Source organism: Equus quagga, chromosome 19, assembly GCF_021613505.1.
Source record: "Equus quagga isolate Etosha38 chromosome 19, UCLA_HA_Equagga_1.0, whole genome shotgun sequence".
NCBI classification, from domain to species: domain Eukaryota; kingdom Metazoa; phylum Chordata; class Mammalia; order Perissodactyla; family Equidae; genus Equus; species Equus quagga.
In genome coordinates this window covers 25,944,373-25,966,353 of record NC_060285.1, presented here as the reverse complement: position 1 = coordinate 25,966,353, position 21,981 = coordinate 25,944,373, and the positions used below count along the sequence as shown (strand labels likewise).

General features: G+C 37.5%; 1 protein-coding gene across 5 annotated transcripts in view; it reads right to left on the bottom strand.

Annotated features, from left to right (window-relative positions):
* Positions 1 to 21,981, bottom strand: part of NR2C1 (nuclear receptor subfamily 2 group C member 1) — a 65,116-nt gene that overhangs the window by 8,032 nt on the left and 35,103 nt on the right. For all 5 annotated transcript variants that reach the window (XM_046646468.1, XM_046646473.1, XM_046646470.1 and 2 more), the window contains exon 10: positions 18,541 to 18,662. In XM_046646468.1, the coding sequence (XP_046502424.1) occupies positions 18,541 to 18,662 (122 nt within the window). The remainder of the gene's footprint in view (positions 1 to 18,540; positions 18,663 to 21,981) is intronic.

Below are 21,981 nucleotides of genomic sequence, written 5' to 3'. Positions count from 1 at the left end.
TTTATGAGAACAGTTCCAAGTAGTATTTCACACTATAAGTTGGGGCTTTAATCCCACATTTCATGGAAACAGATGAAATAAAGACTGTTTTACAGGCTGGCCTTGTGGCCGAATGGTTGAATGTCTCACACTGTGCTTCAGCAGCCCAGGTTTCACCAGTTTGAATCCTGGGTGCGGACATGGTGCCGCTCGTCAAGCCACGCTGAGGCGGCATCCCACATGCCACAAGAAGAAGGATCCACAACTAAAAATACACAACTACATACTGGGAGGCTTTGGGAGAAAAAGGAAAAATAAAATCTTAAAAAAAAAAAAAGATTGTTTTAAAAAAGTTAAAAGTAAAGGAATACATTTAAAAAGCTTTCCCAAGTTTTCTTTTGCTTTAAATGCAGGTAAATATTTCTTTAGAAAGGGTAATTAACATTGTTTGATGGTGGGTAAGCAACCAATTTCCTGGGAGAAATAGTTTACTCTATAACTATGGTACAGATGGGATATTAGTATCCATATAAATGAGATAACAAGGATTTCACTAGGATTAACAAAAATAAGAAAGTTTAGAAGTCCTTTCCTGAACTTCTGAATAAGAAATCTCAGCAGCATGAGAGAGCAGAAAAAGTATTAGAATCGAAGCCAAGACACCAGGGATTTTAAACCCCTATCATCCACTTATTTTCCATTTGAAATTAGGCAAATAAGCTTCTCAGGTCTCAAGTGCTTAGCCATATAAAATGCAGAAAAGCATTACACCCTATATCTTGCTCAGAGTTATTATGAGACTCAAATATAAGAATTATGTGAACAAGTTATAACATAAAGTATATGCCAGGCACTGGAGAAATAGCAATAAACAAGATAGATTAAATGCCTTCATGAAACAGAAGAGAGACATAAACAAATACATCACTTGGAATATTTTATATAAACATTATGCACACAAATGCATATGATTATACAAACATTAAGCTAGTTTCAATTAATAAAAGTTCCACAATATTAAGTAGGATGATGAATTACATAATGGGGGGGGCAGAGGTGGGAGTAAGGTGTCTGGAGAAGACCTTTCTGAGGGGCTGACAGGTGAATAGAAAAAAGATGGGAAAGAACCTAAAAAAAAAAAAAAGATCTAGGAGAATAGTATTCCAGGAAGAGTAAGAATAAATAAGGGCAAACCTGCTGAGGTGAGAACCAGCACGTAGTACATGTTCAATAAAAACTGTTGAATGAATTACAAATGCTGTCCTCCTTTTTTGGAATGTCTTTTCCTGACCTTGTTTTACTAGTTAATTCCTATTTACCCCTTAAAATATATTTCGGAGCTCAATTTTTTGAAGAAAAATTCTCTTACCACATTCCTCTCCCAAGATAGTTAATCATACCCCCTTCAGTGCCACATATATGTTTCTATTTTATACTTATTAAATGGTATTCTGATTTATTGGTTTAGGAGTATGTCTCCTGTACTAGATTAAACCCTCACTGAAGGCAGAGACTTCCTTATTCATTTATGTATCTCAGTGAACAGCACAGTAGCAGGAATACAGAAGGAATCCAGTAAGTGATTTCTGATTGCGAAGGTAATAGAACAGGCAGAAGTTAGAACTTAGAAAAGAGAGAATGAGAAAAGCTGTGGGCACAGAACCTTTTCCAATTAAACAATCTTTAAAACAAAACCTATATACTTTATTATAAATAAGATAATGAAAGTATAAGATATTTTCCCCTTTCTTCAAAAAGATTTAAGTTGGTAAGAACATCCTGATGAAAGGCACTTAAATGTTTTTCTCCCTAATAAATATTTAAAATTGGGATAATCAGTATGTTTAACAGAAGTCATTCATCAAGTTAAGAATCATAGCCTTTTTTTTTTTTTTTTTTTTTTTTTTTACAAACACTGCATTTTATTTAAGTATTGAGGAGAGTGATGTCAGTCATGGTGGAGTGAGGTGAGGTGTTCTCTTAGTCTCTCCCCTAAAGGGACATTCATTTATCAGCAGAGGATACCCTGCACAGCACAACCGGAGGTCTGAGAGATCCATGTGGCTATACATCTGAAGGTGAGTAGACTGGATACCTGGTAGGCTGTGGAACTAGGTGTGTGCACCCCTCTGCCTCCCCCTCCCTAGCAGGAGTGAGCCAGTTCGTGGATCTTAATGCAGCAGCTGATGTGACTGTAAAATGAGGCGGGGACATCCTGGCCTGTGCAAACAATTTCAGAGTTGCAGCTTAGCCCATGGGGGTGTCCATCGTGCCATGGCAGCCCTGCCAGTGGGAATGCTCTACACCAAGTACTGGCTCAGCACCCATGTAGGCACCCCTCTTGCCTAGTGTGCAGCAGCTCAGCCGGTCCCCAGCTGAGCAAAGAGGCCCCAGCTGCCTCAACCTGCCTGCCCAGTGCAGATGCCCTGCCCCCGTAAGCACAACCTGCACAGTGGCTGGGATCAGTCTGGGCAAATGCAGAGTAGCCCTACTCGCACAACTTCCAGCAAACAGGGGCAGCTCAGAAAACAGAGCTTCTGCCATCCCCTCAGTGGTGGCAGGTAGAATCTGCAACCTGATACTACCACAAATGTGCCGACAAAGGATCAATTCATCAAACACCATGAAGAACTACAGTAACACTTCAGAGCAGAAGGAAAAAGACCAGTCTCCAGAAACCAATACTGAAGTCACAGAAATTTACAATATAAATGACAGAGAATTTAAAATAGCTGTCATAAGGAAACTCAGAGAGTTACAAGAAAACTCAGAAAGACAGTGCAATGAGCTCAGGAACAAAATTAATGAATAGAAAGAATACTTCACCAGAGATCAAAACTATACCAAAACAAAACAAAACAAACCAAAGAGAAATGCTGTATATGAAGAAAACAATAACATAAAAAAATAATCTAGAAACCATTAAAAAAATACAGCTGATGCTATGGAGGACAGAATTAGTGAACTAGAGGACAGAAATATGGAAATACTTCAGGTAGAGGAGGAGAGAGAACTAAGGTTTTTTAAAAATGAAGAAATCCATCAAGAAATATCTGACTCAATTAGGAAAAGCAATATAAGGATTATAGGTATTCCAGAGTGAGAAGAGAATGAGAAAGGAGCAGAGAGCTTGTTGAAAGAAATAATAGCTGAGAACTTCCCAAACCTGGGGAAGAAACTAGATTTACAAGCACATGAAACCAAGAGAACTCCTAATTACATCAATGCAAAAAGACCTTCTCCAAAGCATATAATATTAAAACTGGCAAAAGAGAATGACAAAGAAAAAACATTAAGGACAGCAAGGCAGAAGAAAATAACCAACAAAGGAACCCTATCAGGCTTTCAGCAGATTTCTTGGCAGAAACCTTACAGGTTAGAAAAGACTAGAATGGTATATTCAAAATACTGAAAGACAGAAACTTTCAGCCAAGAATACTCTATCCAGCAAAACTATCCTTCAGCTACAATGGAGAAATAAAAGCTTTCCTGGATAAACAAAAGCTGAGGGAGTTCATCGCCACCAGATCCCCCTTACAAGAAATGATGAAGGAAGCCCTTCCACCTGAAAGAAAAAGCCAAAGGTTTAGAAAGCCTTGTGCAAGGAGATAAACAGACAGACAAAATAAGAAAACTGCAGGATTCTATCATAACAGGTTAGGAAACACTTCATTATAACATAAAAGATAAAGGGAAGGAAGGCATCAAAAATAACTATAAACATTTCAATTTAGTCATAAACTCACAACACAAAAAAGAATTTGTGACAACAGTAACTCAGAAGAAGAGGAAAGGGATGGAACGTGCTTAGGCAAATGGACATAAGATGTTATTAGAAAATGGACTACTTCATCTATAAGGGCTTTTACATAAACCTCATGGTAACCACTAAATGAAGAATCAGAATAGAGCCACAAATCATAAATAGAAAACTATCAGAAAAAACCACCAAACTGAAATGGCAGTCAGAAAAGCAAGGGAAGAGAAACAATGGAAATATAGAATAATTGGAAAACAAGAGATACAATGGCAGTAGTAAGCCATCATATATCAGTAATCACTCTAAATGTAAATAAATTGAATTCTCAAATCAAAACAGACAGAGAGGCTGGATGGATTAAAAAACAAGACCCAAGAATATGCTGGCTCCAGGAAACACATCTCAGCTCAAAAGAAAAACACAGGCTCAGAGTGAAGGGATGGAAACCACAAAATAGAAAGAACTAGGACAATACTATGAAAAACTATACGCCAACAAATTGGACAATCTAGAAGAAATGGATAAATTCTTAGACTCATACAACCTCCCAAAACTAAATCAAGAAGCAACAGAGAATCTGAATAGACCAATCACACGTAAAGACATTAAAACAGTAATCAAAAACCTTCCAAAAAACAAAAGCCCAGGACCAGATGTCTTCTCTGGCAAATTCTACCAAACATTCAAAGATTTAACAGCTATCCTTCTCAAACTATTCCAAAAAATGAAGAAGACAGTATGCTTTCTAACACATTCTAGGAGGGCAATATCACCCTGATACCAAAACCAGACAAGGACAACACAAAGAAGGAAAATGACAGGCAAGTATCACTGATGAACATACACGCAAAAATCCTCAACAAAGTATTGGCAAACTCAGTACAGCAATACATTAAAAGGATCATACACCATGATCAAATGGGATTTATACCAGGGACACAAGGATGGTTCAACATCCACAAATCAATCAATGTGATACACCACATTAACAAAATGAGGAATAAAAACCACATGATCATCTCAATAGATGCAGAGAAAGCATTTGACAAGATTCAACATAGATTTATGATTAAAACTCTCAATAAAATGGGTATAGAAAGAAAGTACCTTGACAAAATAAAGGCCGTATATTATACTATAAACTTACAGCCAACAACATACTTAACAGTGAAAAACTGAAAGCCATCTTTCTAAGAACAGGAAGAAGACAAGGGTGCCAACTCTCACCATTCCTACTCCACACAGTACTGGAGGTTTTGGCCAGAGCAATCAGGCAAGAAAAAGAAATAAAAGGTATCCAAATTGAAAAGGAAGAGGTAAAACTGTTGCTGTTTGCTCATGAAATGATTCTATATATAGAAAACCCTAAAGAATCCACCAGAAAACTATTAGAAATAATCACCGGGGCCAGCCTGGTGGCGCAGCAGTTAAGTTCTCACATTCCGCTTCACAGTGGCCCGGGGTTTGCTGGTTCAGATTCTGGGTGCAGACATGGCACTGCTTTGCAAAAGCCATGCTGTGGTAGGCGTCCCATACATAAAGTAGAGGAAGATGGGCATGGATGTTAGCTCAGGGCCAGTCTTCCTCAGCAAAAAAGAGGAGGATTGGCAGCAGTTAGCTCAGGGCTAATCTTCCTCAAAAATAAAAAAAGAAAGAAATAATCACCAACTACAGCAAAGTTGCAGGGTCCAAAGTCAACTTACAAAAGTCAGTTGCATTTTTAGACACTAGTAATGAACTAGCAGAAAGAGAAGTGAAGGATACAGTACCATTTACAATTGACACAGAGAATAAAATATCTAGGAACAAATTCAACCAAGGAGGTGAAAGACCTATACAATAAAAACTGTAAGACATTACTGAAAGAAATCAATGATGACATAAAGAAATGGAAAAGATACTCCATGCACAAGGATTTGAAGAATAAACATAGTTAAAACGTCACTATTACCTAAAGCAATCTACAGATTGAATGCAATCCCAATCAGAAACCCAATGACATTCTTCATGGAAATAGAACAAAGAATCCTAAAATTAATATGGCGCAACAAAATGCCTTGAATAGCTAGAACAATCCTGAGAGAACAGAACAAAGCTGGAAGCATCATGACTCTGACTTCAAACTATACTACAAAGCTACAGTAATTAAAACAGCATGGCATTGGTACAAAAACAGGCACACAGATCAATGGAACGGAACTGAAAGCCCAGAAATAAAACCACACATCTCTGGACAGTTCATCTTTGACAAAGGAGCCAAGAACCTAACAATGGAGAAAGGCAAGTCTCTTCAATAAACGGTGTTGGGAAAATTCAACAGCCACATGCAAAAGAATGAAAGTAGACCATCATCTTACACCATGCACAAAAATGAACTCAAAATGGATTAAAAACTTTAATGTAAGACCTGAAACCATAAAACTCCTACAAGAAAATATAGGTAGAACACTCTCTGACAAAGGTCTTAGCAGCATCTTTTCGGATACCACATCTACTCAGTCAAGGGAAACAAAAGAAAAAATAAACAAAAGGGACTATCAGAGTAAAGAGCTTCTCCAAGGCAAAGGAAATCATGAACAAAATGAAAAGACAACACACCAACTGGGAGAAAATATTTGCAAATCATATATCCAACAAGGGGATAATTTCCAAAATATATAAAGAATTCATAAAACTCAACAACAACAAAAACAAACAACCTGATCAAAAAATGGAAAGAAGGATATGAGCAGACATTTTTCCAAAGAAGATATACAGATGGCCAACAAGCACATGAAAAGATGTTCAATATCACTAAATATTAGGGAAATGCAAATAAAAACCACAGTGAGATATCACCTTAGACCTGTCAGAATGGCTATAATTAGCATGACAAAAAAACAATTGTTGAAGAGGATGTGGAGAAAAGGGAACCCTCATACACTGCTGGTGGGACTAAATTGGTGCAGCCACTATGGAAAACAGTATAGAGATTTCTTAAAAAACTAAAAATAGAAATATTATATGATCCAGCTATCCCACTACTGGGTATTTCCCCAAAGAACATGAAATAAACAATTCAAAGAGATTTACGCACCCCTATGTTCATTGCAGCATTATTCACAATAGCCAAGAAGTGGAACCAACCCACGTGCCCAGTGACTGATGTTTGGACAAAGAAGATGTGGTATACACACACAATGGAATACCACTCGTCTATAAAAAAGATAAAATCGGGGCCAGCCCCATGACCAAGTGGTTAAGTTCATGCACTCTGCTGCAGCACCCTAGGGTTTTGCTGCTTCGGATCCTGGGCGTGGACATGGCACCACTCATCAGGCCACGCTGAAGCGGCGTCCCACATGCCACGACTAGAAGGATCCATAACTGAAATATACAACTATGTACTGGGGGGATTTGGGGAGGAAAAAAAAGAAGATTGGCAACAGTGGTCAGCTCAGGTGCCAATCTTTAAAAAGAGAAAAAAAAAAGACAAAATCGTCCCATTTGCAACAACATGGATGGACCTTGAGGGTATTATGTTACGCGAAATAAGTCAGACAGAGAAAGACAAACATTGTATGATTTCACTCATATGTAGAAGATAAACACATGACAAAGAGAAGAGATTAGTGGTTACCAGCAGGGAAGGGGATAGAGAAGGGTGGGTGAAAGGGACAAAGGGGCACATATGTATGATGACAGATAAAAATTAGACTATTGGTGGTGAGCATGATGCAGTCCATGCAGAAGCTGATATATAATAATGTACACCTGAAACTATACAATGTTATAAACCAATAACACCTCAATAAAATAACTGAAAAAATAAAAAAGATTTGAACATGCTCAAACAAAAGCTATTATTGCCAAATTAAGAGTTACGGAACGTAGTTTTTCTCACTGGGAATTATTCAAGTGAAATTTTAACTCCAGGCAGAGCTCTCTTTTCCATTCACTATCTGAGAAGGATTACTCGTCATAAGAAACTGGCAATCAAAATCTATTTGAAAGTAAAATTTAAGTGAAAAGAAAATCAATATTTCAAAATCTCCATATAAAAGATTAAAATTTCAATCTCCAACAACAAAAAAGATAAGATACTATTTTCATTTATCAGAAAAAATGGATAAAATCCAGAATTGAAGAGGATATGAGGAAATAAACATTCATTTTCATACACTGCTGATGTGAGTATAAAATGGCTTATCATATTTTTGGAGGACAATCTGGTAGCACCTACTAAAAATCTAGAATGTGGTCAGTAACATGGCGGAGTGAGCAGTTTTCTTTGTCTCTCTCCCTTTGAACTACAACTAATTGGACATTCACTGGTCAACAAAGGATATCCACACCGCACCTCATGACGCCTGAGAGACCCACATTGCTATACACTGGAAGGTGGATGGACTTTCCCCCAGGAGGAGGTGGAGATAGGTGAAAACTCTCTGGCCCCCAGACAGCCTAGCACCTGCAAGTGACTTTCTACCGGCTGATACGCTCATAGCATCGCCACAGCACCAAGGGTGGGTGTGCGCGCACATTGGAGGCATGACAGCAGAAACAGGTGACTACAGGCTTAAGCCCCCACTGATTCCTCCTTAGCCCAGTGGGAAAATCCACAGTCCCACAGCAGCCGCCAGGAAAGCCTCTACTTGGCCTCAGAAGAGAGGCCCTGCCCAGCAATCAGACTGCTGGGAGGCCCTGAGGCAAAAGGGGCTCCACCAACTGAGCAACCATCGGCTGCATTTAACACACACAGCCCTGCTGTGGCCCAAAGGGAACAAGGGAGACCCAGGGAGATGTGTGAGGGGGCAGTGACAATTTGGAGCCCCAGGGAGACTGCTCCCTGGTCCAGAGGAAAAATCCACAGTCCTACAGAAGCTAGAGGGAAAGACTCTGCTCAGCGTTAGTGGAGAGGCCCTGCCTGGCACTCATAAGGCTGGAAGGCCCTGGCGCAGAAGTGGCACAGCTAGGTGAGCTAACCACAGACTGCAGTAGATACCCATAGCTCTGCTGTGGCCCATAGTGGACAAGTGAGATCTTGTGGGACTTGATGGTGGCAGAGCTGCGAGTCTAGCTGAACTTGCTCCTGGCCACTGTGAAAGCCCATAACACCACTGTAGACCCTAAGCAGGGAATGTGTCTAGGCGGTCTGTGAGAGTAGGCACCAGCAACCTGAGGCCCCCTTTCGATTGTCCATGCAGCTGACGAGAGACCCCACAGGGCCACTGTGATCACAAGGAGGGGCCCAGGCTCGGTGAGGAACAGCTGAGAGGGATCCTGGTTGGTGCAGATTACACAGCTGCCCCCAACCCTGACCAGTAGAAGCAAGTAGAAGCAGTAACCAAGCTCTATCTCTATGCAGAGGCACAAAACCACACCATCAAGCAGTGTGAAAAAATATATTAAAGGTCCAGAACAGAAGGAAAATGATAAGTACCCAGAAAACAATCCCGAAGACACTGAAATCTATAACCTAAATGACAATGAATTCAAAATAGACATCATTAAAAAACTCAATGAATTAAAAGAGAACACAGATAGACAACTCAGCAAGTTCAGGAGCTATGTCACAAAAGACCTTGACACTATAAAGAAGAACCAATCACAAATATTGGAGATGCAGGAGATTAAGAAAAATCTGGACTCCGAACAGTAGGGTTGATAATACAGCAGACAGAATTAGCAATTTGGAGGATACAAATTTAGAAATGCTACAGATAGAGGAGGAGAGAGAACTAAGACTAAAAAGAAATGAAGAAACTCTCCGAGGAATATCTGGCTTAATTGGGAAATGCAATATAAGGATTATAGGTATCCCAGAGGAAGAAGACAAGGAGAAGGGGGCAGAAAGCCTGTTCAAAGAAATAATGGCTGAGAACTTCCCAAACCTGGGGAGAGAGACGGAACTCCATGTGACAGAAGCTAATAGATCTCCAAACTTTATCAATGTAAGAAGACCAACCCTAAGGCATACAGTAGTAAAGCTTGCAAAAGTCAATGACACAGAGAAAATATTAAGGGCAGCAAGGCAGAAGAAAATAACCTACACAGTAACCCCCATAAGGCTGTCAGCAGATTCCTCAGCAGATAGCTTACAGGCTAGAAGAGAGTGGAATGATATATTCAAAACTCTGAAGGTCAAAAACTTGCAGCCAAGAATACTCTATCTAGCGAAAATATCCTTCAAATATGATGGAGAAATAAAAACTTTCCCAGATAAACAAAAGTTAAGGGAGTTCATTGCCCCAAGATCCCCCCTACAAGAAATGCTCAGGAAGACCCTCATACCTGAAAAAACAAAAAAAGGAAAGGGGTTACAAAACCAAGAGCAAAGGAGATAAGTAGAACAACAAAATCAGAAAGTTGCAGCTCTCCATCAGAAAAGGTTAGCAAAGGCTAAGTATAACATTAAAGATAAAAGGAAGGGAAACACCAAGAATAAATATAATGTTGTCATTTTAACCACAAACTCACAACATAAGATGAAGAAGAAAAAAATCTGACAACAACAACAACATGGAAGGGGAAGAGGAAAGGGATAGTATGGCTTAATCTAAGGAAATAAGAGGCTATCAGAAAATGGACTATCTCAACTATAAGATGTTTTATACAAACCACATGGTAACCACTAAACAAATAACAAGAATAAAGACACAAATTACAAATAAGAAGTAAGCCAATAGAGAAAACTACCTACTTGAATTGGTAGTCCAAAAATCATGGGACGAGAAACAAAGGAAATGCAAGAGAACTGGAAAACAAGTGATAAAATGGCAGCATTAGGCCCCCACATTTCAATAATCACTCTAAATGTAAATGGATTGAATTCTTCAATCAAAAGACACAAGAGTGGCAGGATGGATTAAAGAACAACACCCAACAATATGCTGCCTCCTGGAAACACACCTCATCCCCAAAGACAAACACAGATTCAGAGCGAAGGAATGGAAGATGATACTCCAAGCTAATAATGAACATAAGAAAGCAAGTGTCGTCATACTTATATCAGACAAAGTAGATTTCAAAGCAAAACAGATAGAGAGAAAGAGGGGCAGTTTATAATGATAAAAGGGACACTCCACCAAGAAAACATAACACTTATAAATATATATACATTCAACACAGGAGCACCAAAGTATGTAAAGGAACTATCAACAAAACTAAAAGGAGATATCAACAGCAATACAATAATAGTAGGGGACCTCAACACTCCACTAACACCAATGGATAGATCATCCAAACAGAAAGTTAACATGGAAATTGTAGAATTAAATGAAAAACTAGACCAGATGGACTTAATAGATATATATAGAACACTCCATCCAAAAACAGCAGGTTACACATTCGTCTCAAGTGCACATGGAACATTCTCAAGGATAGACCGTATCCTGGGAAATAAAGCAAGCCTCAACAAATTCAAGAGGGTTGAAATAGCATCAAGCATCTTTTCTGACCATGATGCTAGGAAACTAGAAATCAACTATAAGAATAAAGTTGGGAAAGGGGCAAAAATGGAGATTAAACAACATCCCACTGAACAACCAATGGACCACTGAAGAAATTAAAGAAGAAATCAAATATTATCTGGAGACAGATGAAAATGAAAACATGCCATAGCAACTCATTTGGGATGCAGCAAAAGTGGTCCTAAGAGGGAAATTCACTGCAACACAGGCTCACCTCAATAAAGAAGAAAAATCTCACATAAGCAATCTCAAACAACACATGACAGAACTAGAAAAAGATGAACAAAGCCTAAAGTCAGTAGAAGGAGGGAAATAATAAAAGAGCAGAAATAACTGAAATTGAAAAAAAAAGACAGTAGAAAGGATCAATGAAACAAAGAGTTGGTTCTCTGAGAAAATAAACATAATTGACAAACTCTCAGCCAGGGTCACTAAGAAAAAAAGAGAGAAGATGCAAATACATAAAACTAGAAATGAAAGAGGAGAAATCACAATGGATACCACAGAAATACAAAGGATCATAAGAGAATACTATAAAAAACTATATGCCAACAAACTGGACAACCTAGAAGAAATGGATAAATTCTCAGACTGTTACAACCTCCCAAAACTGAAGCAGGAAGAAATAGAGAATCTGAATAGACCAATCACAAGAAATTCAAACAGTCATCAAAAATTCCCCAAAAATAAAAGTCCAGGACCAGAGAGCTTCTCTGGAGAATTCTACTAAAGATTCAAAGATTTAATACCTATCCTTTTCAAACTATTCCAGAAAACTGAGGAAGATGGAGTACTTCCTAACACATTCTATGAAGCCAACATCACCCTGATCCCAAAATCAGACAAGGACAAAACAAAGAAGGAAAACTACAGGCCAATTTCACTGATGAACATAAATGCAAAAAACCTCAACAAAATTCTGGCAAACCAAATACAGCAGTACATTAAAAAGATCACACACCATGATCAAATGGGATTTATACCACGGACACAGGGATGGTTCAACATCTGCAAGGCAATCAACGTGATACACTACATTAACAAAATGAGAAACAAAAACCATATGATCATTTAAATAGATGCAGAGAAGGCATTCGACAAGATCCAACATCCATTTATGATAGAAACTCTTAATAAAATGGGTATAGAAGAAAAGTACCTCAACATAATAAAGGCCATATATGACAAACCCACAGCCAACATCATACCCAATGGGCCAAAACTGAAAGCCATCCCTCTGAGAACAGGAACAAGACAAGGGTGTCCACTCTCACTACTCTTATTCAACATAGTACTGGAGGTTTTGGCCAGAGCAATTAGGCAGGAAAAAGAAATAAAAGGAATCCAAATAGCCAATGAAGACGTGACACTCTCGCCGTTTGCAGATGACATTATCTAATATATAGAATACCCCAAATAATCCACTGGAAAACTATTAGAAATAATCAACTACTACAGCATAGTTGCAGGGTACAAAATCAACATACATAAACCAGTAGCATTTCTATACTCTAACAACAAACTAACAGAAAAAGAACTCAACAACACAATCCCATTCACAATCGCAACAAAAAGAATAAAATACCTTGGGGTAAATTTAACCAAGGAAGTCAAAGACCTATACAATGAAAACTATAAGGCTTTCCTGAAAGAAATTGACGATGACATAAAGAGATGGAAAGACATTCCACACACATGGAGTGGAAGAATAAACAGTTAAAATGTCCATTCCACCTAAAGCAATCTACAGAGTCAACGCTATCCCAATCAGAATCCCAATGACATTCTTTAAAAAAATAGAACAAAGAATCCTAAAATTCATGTGGGGCAACAAAAGACCCTGAATCACTAAAGCAATCCTGAGAAAAAAGAACAAAGCTGGAGGCATGAAAATCCCTGACTTCAAAACATACTACAAAGCTACAGTAATCAAAACAGCATGGTACTGGTACAAAAACAGGTGCAGATGAATGGAACAGAATTGAAAGTCCAGAAATAAAACCACACATCTATGGACAGCTAACCTTCAACAAAGGAACCGAGGGCATACAATGGAGAAAACAGTCTCTTTCACTAATTATGCTGGGAAAACTGGACAGCCACTTGTAAAAGAATGAAAATTGACCATTCTTTTTCACCATTCACAAAAATTAACTCAAAATGGATCAAAGACCTAAAGGTAAGACCGGAAACCATAAGGCTTCCAGAAGAAAATATAGGCTGTACACTCTTTGACATCAGTATCAAAAGGATCTTTTTGGACACCATGTCTTCTCAGACAAGGGAAACAATAGAAAGAATAAACAAATGGGACTTCATAAGACTAAAGAGCTTCTTCAAGGCAAGGGAACACAGGAGTGAAACAAAAAAACAACCCACCAATTGGGAAAAAATATTTGCAAGTCATATATCCAACTTTTATAAAGAACTCACACAACTCAACAACAAAAAATCAAACAACCCGATCAAAAAATGCGCAGGGAACATGAACAGACATTTCTCCAAAAAAGATATACGGATGGCCAATAGACACATGAAAAGAAGCTCATCATCACTAATCATCTGGGAAATGCAACTCAAAACTACACTAAGATATCACCCTATGTCCGTTAGAATGGCAAAAATAACCAAAACAAAAAGTGACAAATGTTAGAGAGGTTGTGGAGAAAAAGGACCCCTCATGCACTGCTGGTGGGAATGCAAACTAGTGCAGCCACTACGGAAAACAGTATGGAGATTTCTCAAAAAATTAAAAATAGAACTACCACATGATCCAGCCATCCCACTACTGGGTATCTATCCAAGGAACCTGAAGTCAGCAATTCCAGAAGTCCCATGCACCCCTATGTTCGTTGCAGCATTATTTACAACAGCCAAGATGTGGAAGCAACCTAAGTGCCCATCAAGTGATGATTGGATAAAGAAGATATGGTATATATATACCATGGAATACTACTCAGCCATAACAAAAGATAAAATCGTCCCATTCACAACAACATGGATGGACCTTGAGGGTATTATGTTAAGCAAAATAAGCCAGACAGAGAAAGACAAACTCTGTATGACTCCACTCACAGGTGGAAGTTAACATATAGACAAGGAGAACTGATCGGTGGTTACCAGGGAAAAAGGGGGGGTGGGGGGAGGGCACAAAGGAAGTGGTGTACCCACAACATGACTAACAATAATGTACAACTGAAATCTCACAAGGTTGTAATCTATCATAATCTTAATAAAAAAAAGTAAACATGATGCTTCAAGTGTGAAGTAAGTCAGTTTTCACCTTAACTTCTGATCCTCAAGTTTTAAAGAAGAAACAGCTAACTAGGCTACTTAACTAGTGAACACAGGACAGGAAAAAGAACAGAGCCCAGGGTTCACAGGTTTGGATCCCGGGTGTGGACCTACCACTGCTCAAGCCACGCTGTGGCGGCATCCCACATACAAAATAGAGGAAGACTGGCATAGATGTTAGCTCAGCGGCAATCTTCCTCAAGCAAAAAGAGGAAGGTTGGTAACAGACGTTAGCTCAGGGCCAATCTTCCTCACCCCCCGCACCAAAAAAAAATCAAGTTCTTACTGTCCCGTGCTGTATCTCATAGTAAAAAAGTACTTTGATGTTGGCAGAGACTCAGAGAAAAGGTTAAGGGGTATCAGTGCAGAGAATGAGGATCATCAAAATTGTTATGAGTACCCCCAAAGGAAAAAAGATGAAAGGGGCAACTGAGGAATAAATTACCAGATTATTTTGCTTCCAAAGGAAAAGTGAAAGAGCTAAATGTAGACATCAGTTATAGAAAGATATCTGTTCACATTTTTATCTGAAATAGAAACAAAAGATCTTCAAGTATAGCTAGTTACGTTGTCCAAATATGATTTTTAAAAGTTTGTCAGAAAAAACCCAAGCAAGTCCCCTTTAAAAAAAAGGTTCCTAAGAGAATAAGTGAAAATGAGCATTATCTACTTTGTAGCAGCGCTGGGTTAGATAAATTTACATTCATCACCTCAGCTATGTAGTATAGCAGGCAAGGAAGCATTTCTGCTCCTAATTTACGATGTGGGAATGCAGCCTGAGTTAAATAACAAAGCTAGCAGATGAATAAATCCAGTATTTGAACCCAAGTTTCAAAGTCTGTACTCTTAAAAATCATTACAAATTTTAGCAAGTAAAATGCTAAAGTGAAATTTCTCAGTAGAGACTTCCCATTTAAGGCTAACATTTTGTGATGCTAAGGGCATGTTTGATACCAGTTTTTTCCTGTTAAGGAAAACAAACAAACAAACAAATGACTATTGCAGTCACATTATACTAGCTCTTTTCAAAACATCTTTCTGTTGAGAAGTAAAAGGAGCTGGGTAGAGGAGCTAATTAAATTATCAGTCAGGTATGCTGAAAGCAATGCAAATGTTAATAAGCAAAAGCACTAAGTTGCATAACAATAAATATGTCAACTTCCTTTAGAAATAGGTACTTCTAACTACTGTACTATATTGTCAATGTTTATTAAATATGTACACAGTATTCATAATTGGAGATCAGATCATTATTTATACTATTTATTTATTTTTGAGGAAGATCAGCCCTGAGCTAACATCTGCTGCCAATCCTCCTCTTTTTGCTGAGGAAGACTGGCCCTGAGCTAACATTTGTGCCCATCTTCCTCTACTTTATATGTGGGACCCCTACCACAGCATGGCTTGCCAAGCAGTGCCATGTCCACACCCAGGATCCGAACCGGCGAACCCCAGGCTGCCGAAGTGGAATGTGTGCACTTAACCACTGTGCTCCTGGGCGGGCCCTATACTATTTATTTTGATAAAGGAATACGACTTTTGAATAAACTCAAGGCATTGTATTTTACCTGGCAGCATCTGTTCGAAATGAAGGCATGGCCTTTAGGGAAAAACAGTCAGTGATACAGCAACAGAGCTGGTTTCAAACCCACAGTTACGGTAAACATTATTTTGTTCCAGTAGATTTTAAGATCCAACTTTCAAGCTTATTATTTAATGGAAAGTTTCTTAAATTATTCAATAAAGTCTCCTGTAGCAAATGGTGGTGGCGTGGAACTTTTCTAAGAATCTAGGTAGAGAGGACTGCTGCCCTTATTCTAGACAAATCATGCCAAGTGCCCCTAACTGAATCAACTACTGTGCACTTACGCAAATTATGCAGGTAAAATTGAACAACTGAATTCCTGTAAGTACCAAAACTACAAATCTTAAACAGAAAAGCAACATCCTTGTAAAACCCAGAAGCCTTGTAAAATACAAATTTACCAAACCATAGTTTAAGATTCTTTAAGCTACTGTTCCCCTCCATTAAAGTAAGTGATCAAAACAAGCTCCACTTGTGGAAAATGATTAATGTTGCTTATCTGTTTCTCTCTGTAAAATGAGGGCTTTGTTTCCAAGTTTTGTATCTAGGGATAAAAATGCAACCAATGCTAGTTTCTGGGAGACTTAGAATAGCTTTTATTACCACATAACAGAATTTTACATCATTAAGACATAGTCCTCATACATCAGATTAATTTAAACTATAAATTTTCTAGAGAGGGATAATCATTAAAAGTTTATAGAGCAACTAATGGCCTTGAATGCTACATCAATGGTTAATTCTAATTGCAAATAATCCTGTAGCTATTACATTGAAACTAATTTTCAATACAGATCACAGGGAAATGCGGCTGCCACTATAAAATTATATTGTAAGCAGAAACCTCAAGCTTTATTTTTGGTTTATTCAACATTTGGATTATTTCCATAGGATAATCACAATTAATTTAACAGAAGTACCTAAGGTCAGCGGTCTTATAAATAACTCAAGGAGTTCAAATCACTCCAAGAATCCTTTCTTTTGTTGTTTTACTATAATAATTGTTACTGTATTGTGAAAAATATCACCAGGTTACTGTTCAAGGTATAAGTATGCCAGTTTCAAGCTAAGAAAACTACACTTAATACTTTAAAAATAAACTGCTAATATGGGGGCCAGCCCCATGGCCAAGTGCTTAAGTTCACGCGCTCTGCCTCGGCGGCCCAGGGTTCGCTGGTTCGGATGCTGGGCGTGGACATGGCACTGCTCCTCAGGCCATGTTGAGGTGGTGTCCCACATAGCAGAACCAGAAGGACCTACAACTAGAATATACAACCATGTACTGGGGGGCTTCGGAGAAGAGAAGAAGAAGAAAAAAAAAGCAAGATTGGCAACAGACGTTACCTCAGGTGCCAATCTTTTAAAAAAAAAAAACAGTGCTAATATGTAAATTTACATTATATTTTAATGTTTTCTTAAAAGAACAGACTGGAGAAATTCTCAAAGTTAAATGTTATTTTAAGAGAAAGAGCTAACAATCATTTTAAAGTTTAACAATTCTAAATCAGGCTTTTAGGATATATAACTGTATTATTTAAGTACATGATTAATATATGGTATATCCAACAACGATTAATAAGCCAAATTACAGTGGGGTTCTGTGTATGCCTTTTAAAGTCATGATTCAGATACGTTTATTAGTTATAGTCAAAATATGCTGTAAGGATAAAGAATGGGCAGCTATTAATCCTATTTGGCAAATGGGAAAACACATATACAGGATATAAAAGTGAACTGTTCATGAAATCATACCAGTGAGCAGGGTCCTGTAACCAGAATACTTTTCTTACTATGGGCTTAACCTTTTCCCTGGTCTCTTTGCCTCTTCATACCAGTGACTTTAAAGCAATCTAAATAAATTTCGCACACTTTAGGTACAGTATGGGTTTCTTAACAGACCATTTTCCATTATCATGTGATTACTTGAAAACAGAATATAGATGTTCACTTAATGGTAGGACCAAACTTCTAAATTATCACAGTGATACTATGGGGTTTCCATTTTCTGTCCTCCTCACCCTTTTTTTTGCAACCACACATTGGAAAACAATTATGTCTATTTTTAAACATATTCACTGTATGCAAGTTTCAGCTCCTTATTAGCATGCCTGAGATGAACAATGAAACAGTGGTGGCGGGAGGGAAACAAAAAGCCTAGGACATCCCTACAGTCTCCCTATCTTTAAGTCAATCAAAGGTGGCCTATTACAAATCCTGGCCATGATTTATCAGCTCCACTGCATATATTCCATTTGAATTGTTAACTTACTCAAATTATGAAATATGGATACTCTTCCACATAAAAATAATACACAGAAAATACTGGCTGCCATAATTTGTCAAATAAATGACAAAAGTTAAAATGTTAAACCATTTTTTTCCTTTAATGTAAATCCTCTCAAAATAAAAGTCCTCTAATGTACATTTGTGCTACAAAATCACATTTATATTCAGGACTTCAAAACACTTACCCTAGAGCCTGGAAGGAAGGAATCGAAAGTGCCCAGTGCATGGATAAGAACAGCAGTCTGGAGGCAGACTCTCCAATGTAGTGCACGTTCAGGTACTCGGGCATAGGAGAGGGCATGGTGAGCTGGGAGGAACAGGGATTGAGCTAAATTATCTTATGACGGACAGTTCTAAATTATCGTTTCTTTGAAAAAGTTAAATGTAAACATATCAAATAAGAGTCTAATATATTTACCAAAAGACAAATCCAATAATTCAATCCAAGTCACTGGAATTTACAGCTAAAGATAGGATTCAGAATAAATGAGGAAATCACAGATGCTAAGAAAGAAATACTCAGGCAAACAGAATCTTACTTAATAAATACCAACCATGATATTCTCTGGTTCTATTTTTAAGAGTTACCTTCTCCCTTGATCTAAATGTTTTTCCTTTATTCACAACGGTATACAACAAATTCAGTTTAAGGAGCAATCCTGTATGTTAAATGTCCCTTTCATTTAGACTATGGGGTTTAGCAAATTCAAATGCTTAGAGGGTCAGGAGAGTAATTAATGAGTGAAGTGGGCCTGCTGGTGCCATCTGGGAAGTGTATAGTCCCAGATAAAGGGCACAGCTGTGACTTGAATTCAACACACTGAAAACATATGGTAATTTTGGCTCAGCAATGCCTGCTCTTTCAATTTTTCAAAGAGCAGATTCTGAGTGAAATCTCCCCATTTAATCTAATCAGGTTAAACAAAATGTGTCTGTGGCTATAATACTCACAGGCTGTCAATTTGTACCACTGATCTTAGGCAGTTATTTTAAACGTGTGACCACTGTTGAAAATAAATATCCTATATCAAAACCTTCTAAAAGTATTTTTGAAAATCCTGTTAAAGAGAACCTTTATTGCTATAAATATAATTTCACTCATAAGAAATATTTACTTCTATTTTAAAATTATTGAAATGATCAATAACATTAAGTGTAGGTGATGATACAGGGAAACAAGTATTCACATACTACTGAGGGTGGGTAAGCTGGAGAGCAAGTTGGCTCTATCTATCAAAATTTTAAAGCCAAATACATCCTGCGATCTAATAATGACACTGATGAAAATAGTAAGAATAAGTTCTCACATATTGAGTTATATGGGGAAGCCATTCTGGTTTAAACCTGATTCAAACTAAAACTTGTTTTTCTTAGAGCAGTCTGACTTATGGCCTGCCAAACATGCATTGTACACCTGCTTCAAACATTATCCCAAAGCATAGAATGCACTCTTAGACACAGGCATGAATGTCTCCCTCTGATGCCAATACCAGTACTTCTTTGAAGATAAGCTTTCTTCCCAGAAAGCCAGGGTCAAGTTGACCTGCTGCATATGTGCTAAATTGCAGCAAGACATCTCCTTGTAACTTCGAAAAAAAATTGTATTCTGTCATGCTTCATGTTCTTTGTTCTGAAATGGTATACTACCATGCTAAAAACTACGGTTCTCTGGAGTGCTTTCTTCCCTGTGGAGATTGCACTTCTGGGCTAGTCCTCAGCTCCAATAAATCTCATCTTATCTTTCAAATCTATAGATTGGTTATTGATTATTTGCAGCAACACCACTTCTAAATCTCTATTCCAGAAAAATACTTGCATACACACACACAAAAAAGCACACATAAGGATGTCCATTGTAGTGGTCCTCCTAACAGAGAAATTAAATGCTGGTAATAATCCAAATTTCCATGGCTAAGGAAAAGAATAATCCATGCTATAGAGTACCTTGTAGGCATTAAAATTACTAAGATAAACTGAGATGTAATGGCATAGAAAAAACATCTCACAGACATCTAAGCGGAAAAAAACTGTAAAACATTATGCAGATGACCCAATTTATGTTAAAGATAGAGAGTGCATGTGGTACACATATAAAGGACAGAAGGGATACCCCACACAGTTAACAGTGGCTACCTAAGGTGGATGTGCCCACATGTATTTTTCTGGGGAATGGATATATAACTTTCATCAGATTTTCAAAGGTGTCCATGATGCCAAACAGATCAAAAAGTTTTCATTAAAATGATGTAAAAGTTCTCCAGAAATGTTAGATAAAAATCTAAAAAATATTAACTGCCTTTGTTCAGTATTAACCACAAATGGTTTACCTATTTATAAATGGTACCAAGTAATAATTTTTTAAATGTCTGAGAAATGTTTACTGGAGCAGTAAATTAAAATATTATTTAAGACAATTCTTAAGAGAATTGAAGGCAAACAGATATTAAACATCGTAAATGTAATTATTAGGATGCAATTGTTTCTACACATAAGTAGATAAAAAACAAACTGGTTACTATCATACCTTTTCCGAACTGCCCAAAGTGAGTCGGGAAAAAGGCCTAAAAAATTAGTGGAATTACCAAAGATTACTAGTTTTAGGGTGGAGGAGTAAGATGCAAAATGACAATAAAGAATACCCTTTGCTAAATAGTTTAAAATCGCTTTTAAACAAATAAAATACTTATGTAGAATTGGATACAAGGGCTAAAAGATACAGATGTACTTTCATTTACACAATAGTGGTGGTAATGTTGAAAACTTTTTGTTGCTTTAATCATAAAATTGAAAACATTGGCACTATACACGAGAGGAATTCATTATTTAAAGGACTACCATGTTGTATTATTTTCTAAGGGAAATGTCCCGTAATTTATCTGTTTTATATACTTAATTTTCTTAAAGCAAGATACACCTTTAGCACTATGAATGAGAAAGCCAATGCTGGCTGAAGAAACAAGAATTCATTCAACAAGTCTTTTAGATTGAAAAGACAAAGATTTCTTCCTCTATACAGAGAAGGTAAGTTTCTACTACAGAGATGTTAAAGCTTCTCTAAAATGCCTGTGAACTTTTAGGTTTATAAACTGAATTATACACATTTTTCAAATTATACACTTTTAATATATTGAAACAATTTTTTTAAAGAGTGGTGACATGAACTAAACTTGGCTACCTATTTTAGAAGTTATTACTCGTTCTCAATTACCTTTCTAGCAGTTTCTGTATGTAATTCTGACAATAGGTTGAATGATATAGCTTTTAAAAAATCATTTGATTTGAGTTAGGAGATCTGGATTCTACTCCCAACTTGTCATTAATTAGTTGTATGACCCCAGATTACATATAATTCAGCAACCATTTACTGAGAGTTCACTGTGAGCCACTAAGCTAAGTGCTATAGTCTCAAGAGAAGAATAAAATGGAAATTGAATCAGCTATAGAAAGGGCTAAGAAAGGGAACAGTATGTCAGAAATCATGGGCAACTGGATCAGAATGTGGAGGGTCCTAAAATGTCTAGTTATAGAGATTGGAACTTATCTAATACAGGCAACGGGAAGCTATTGAAGGGCTTTAGGTAGCAGAATAACATAACTGGATTGATTTTTAACAAGTATCACTCTTA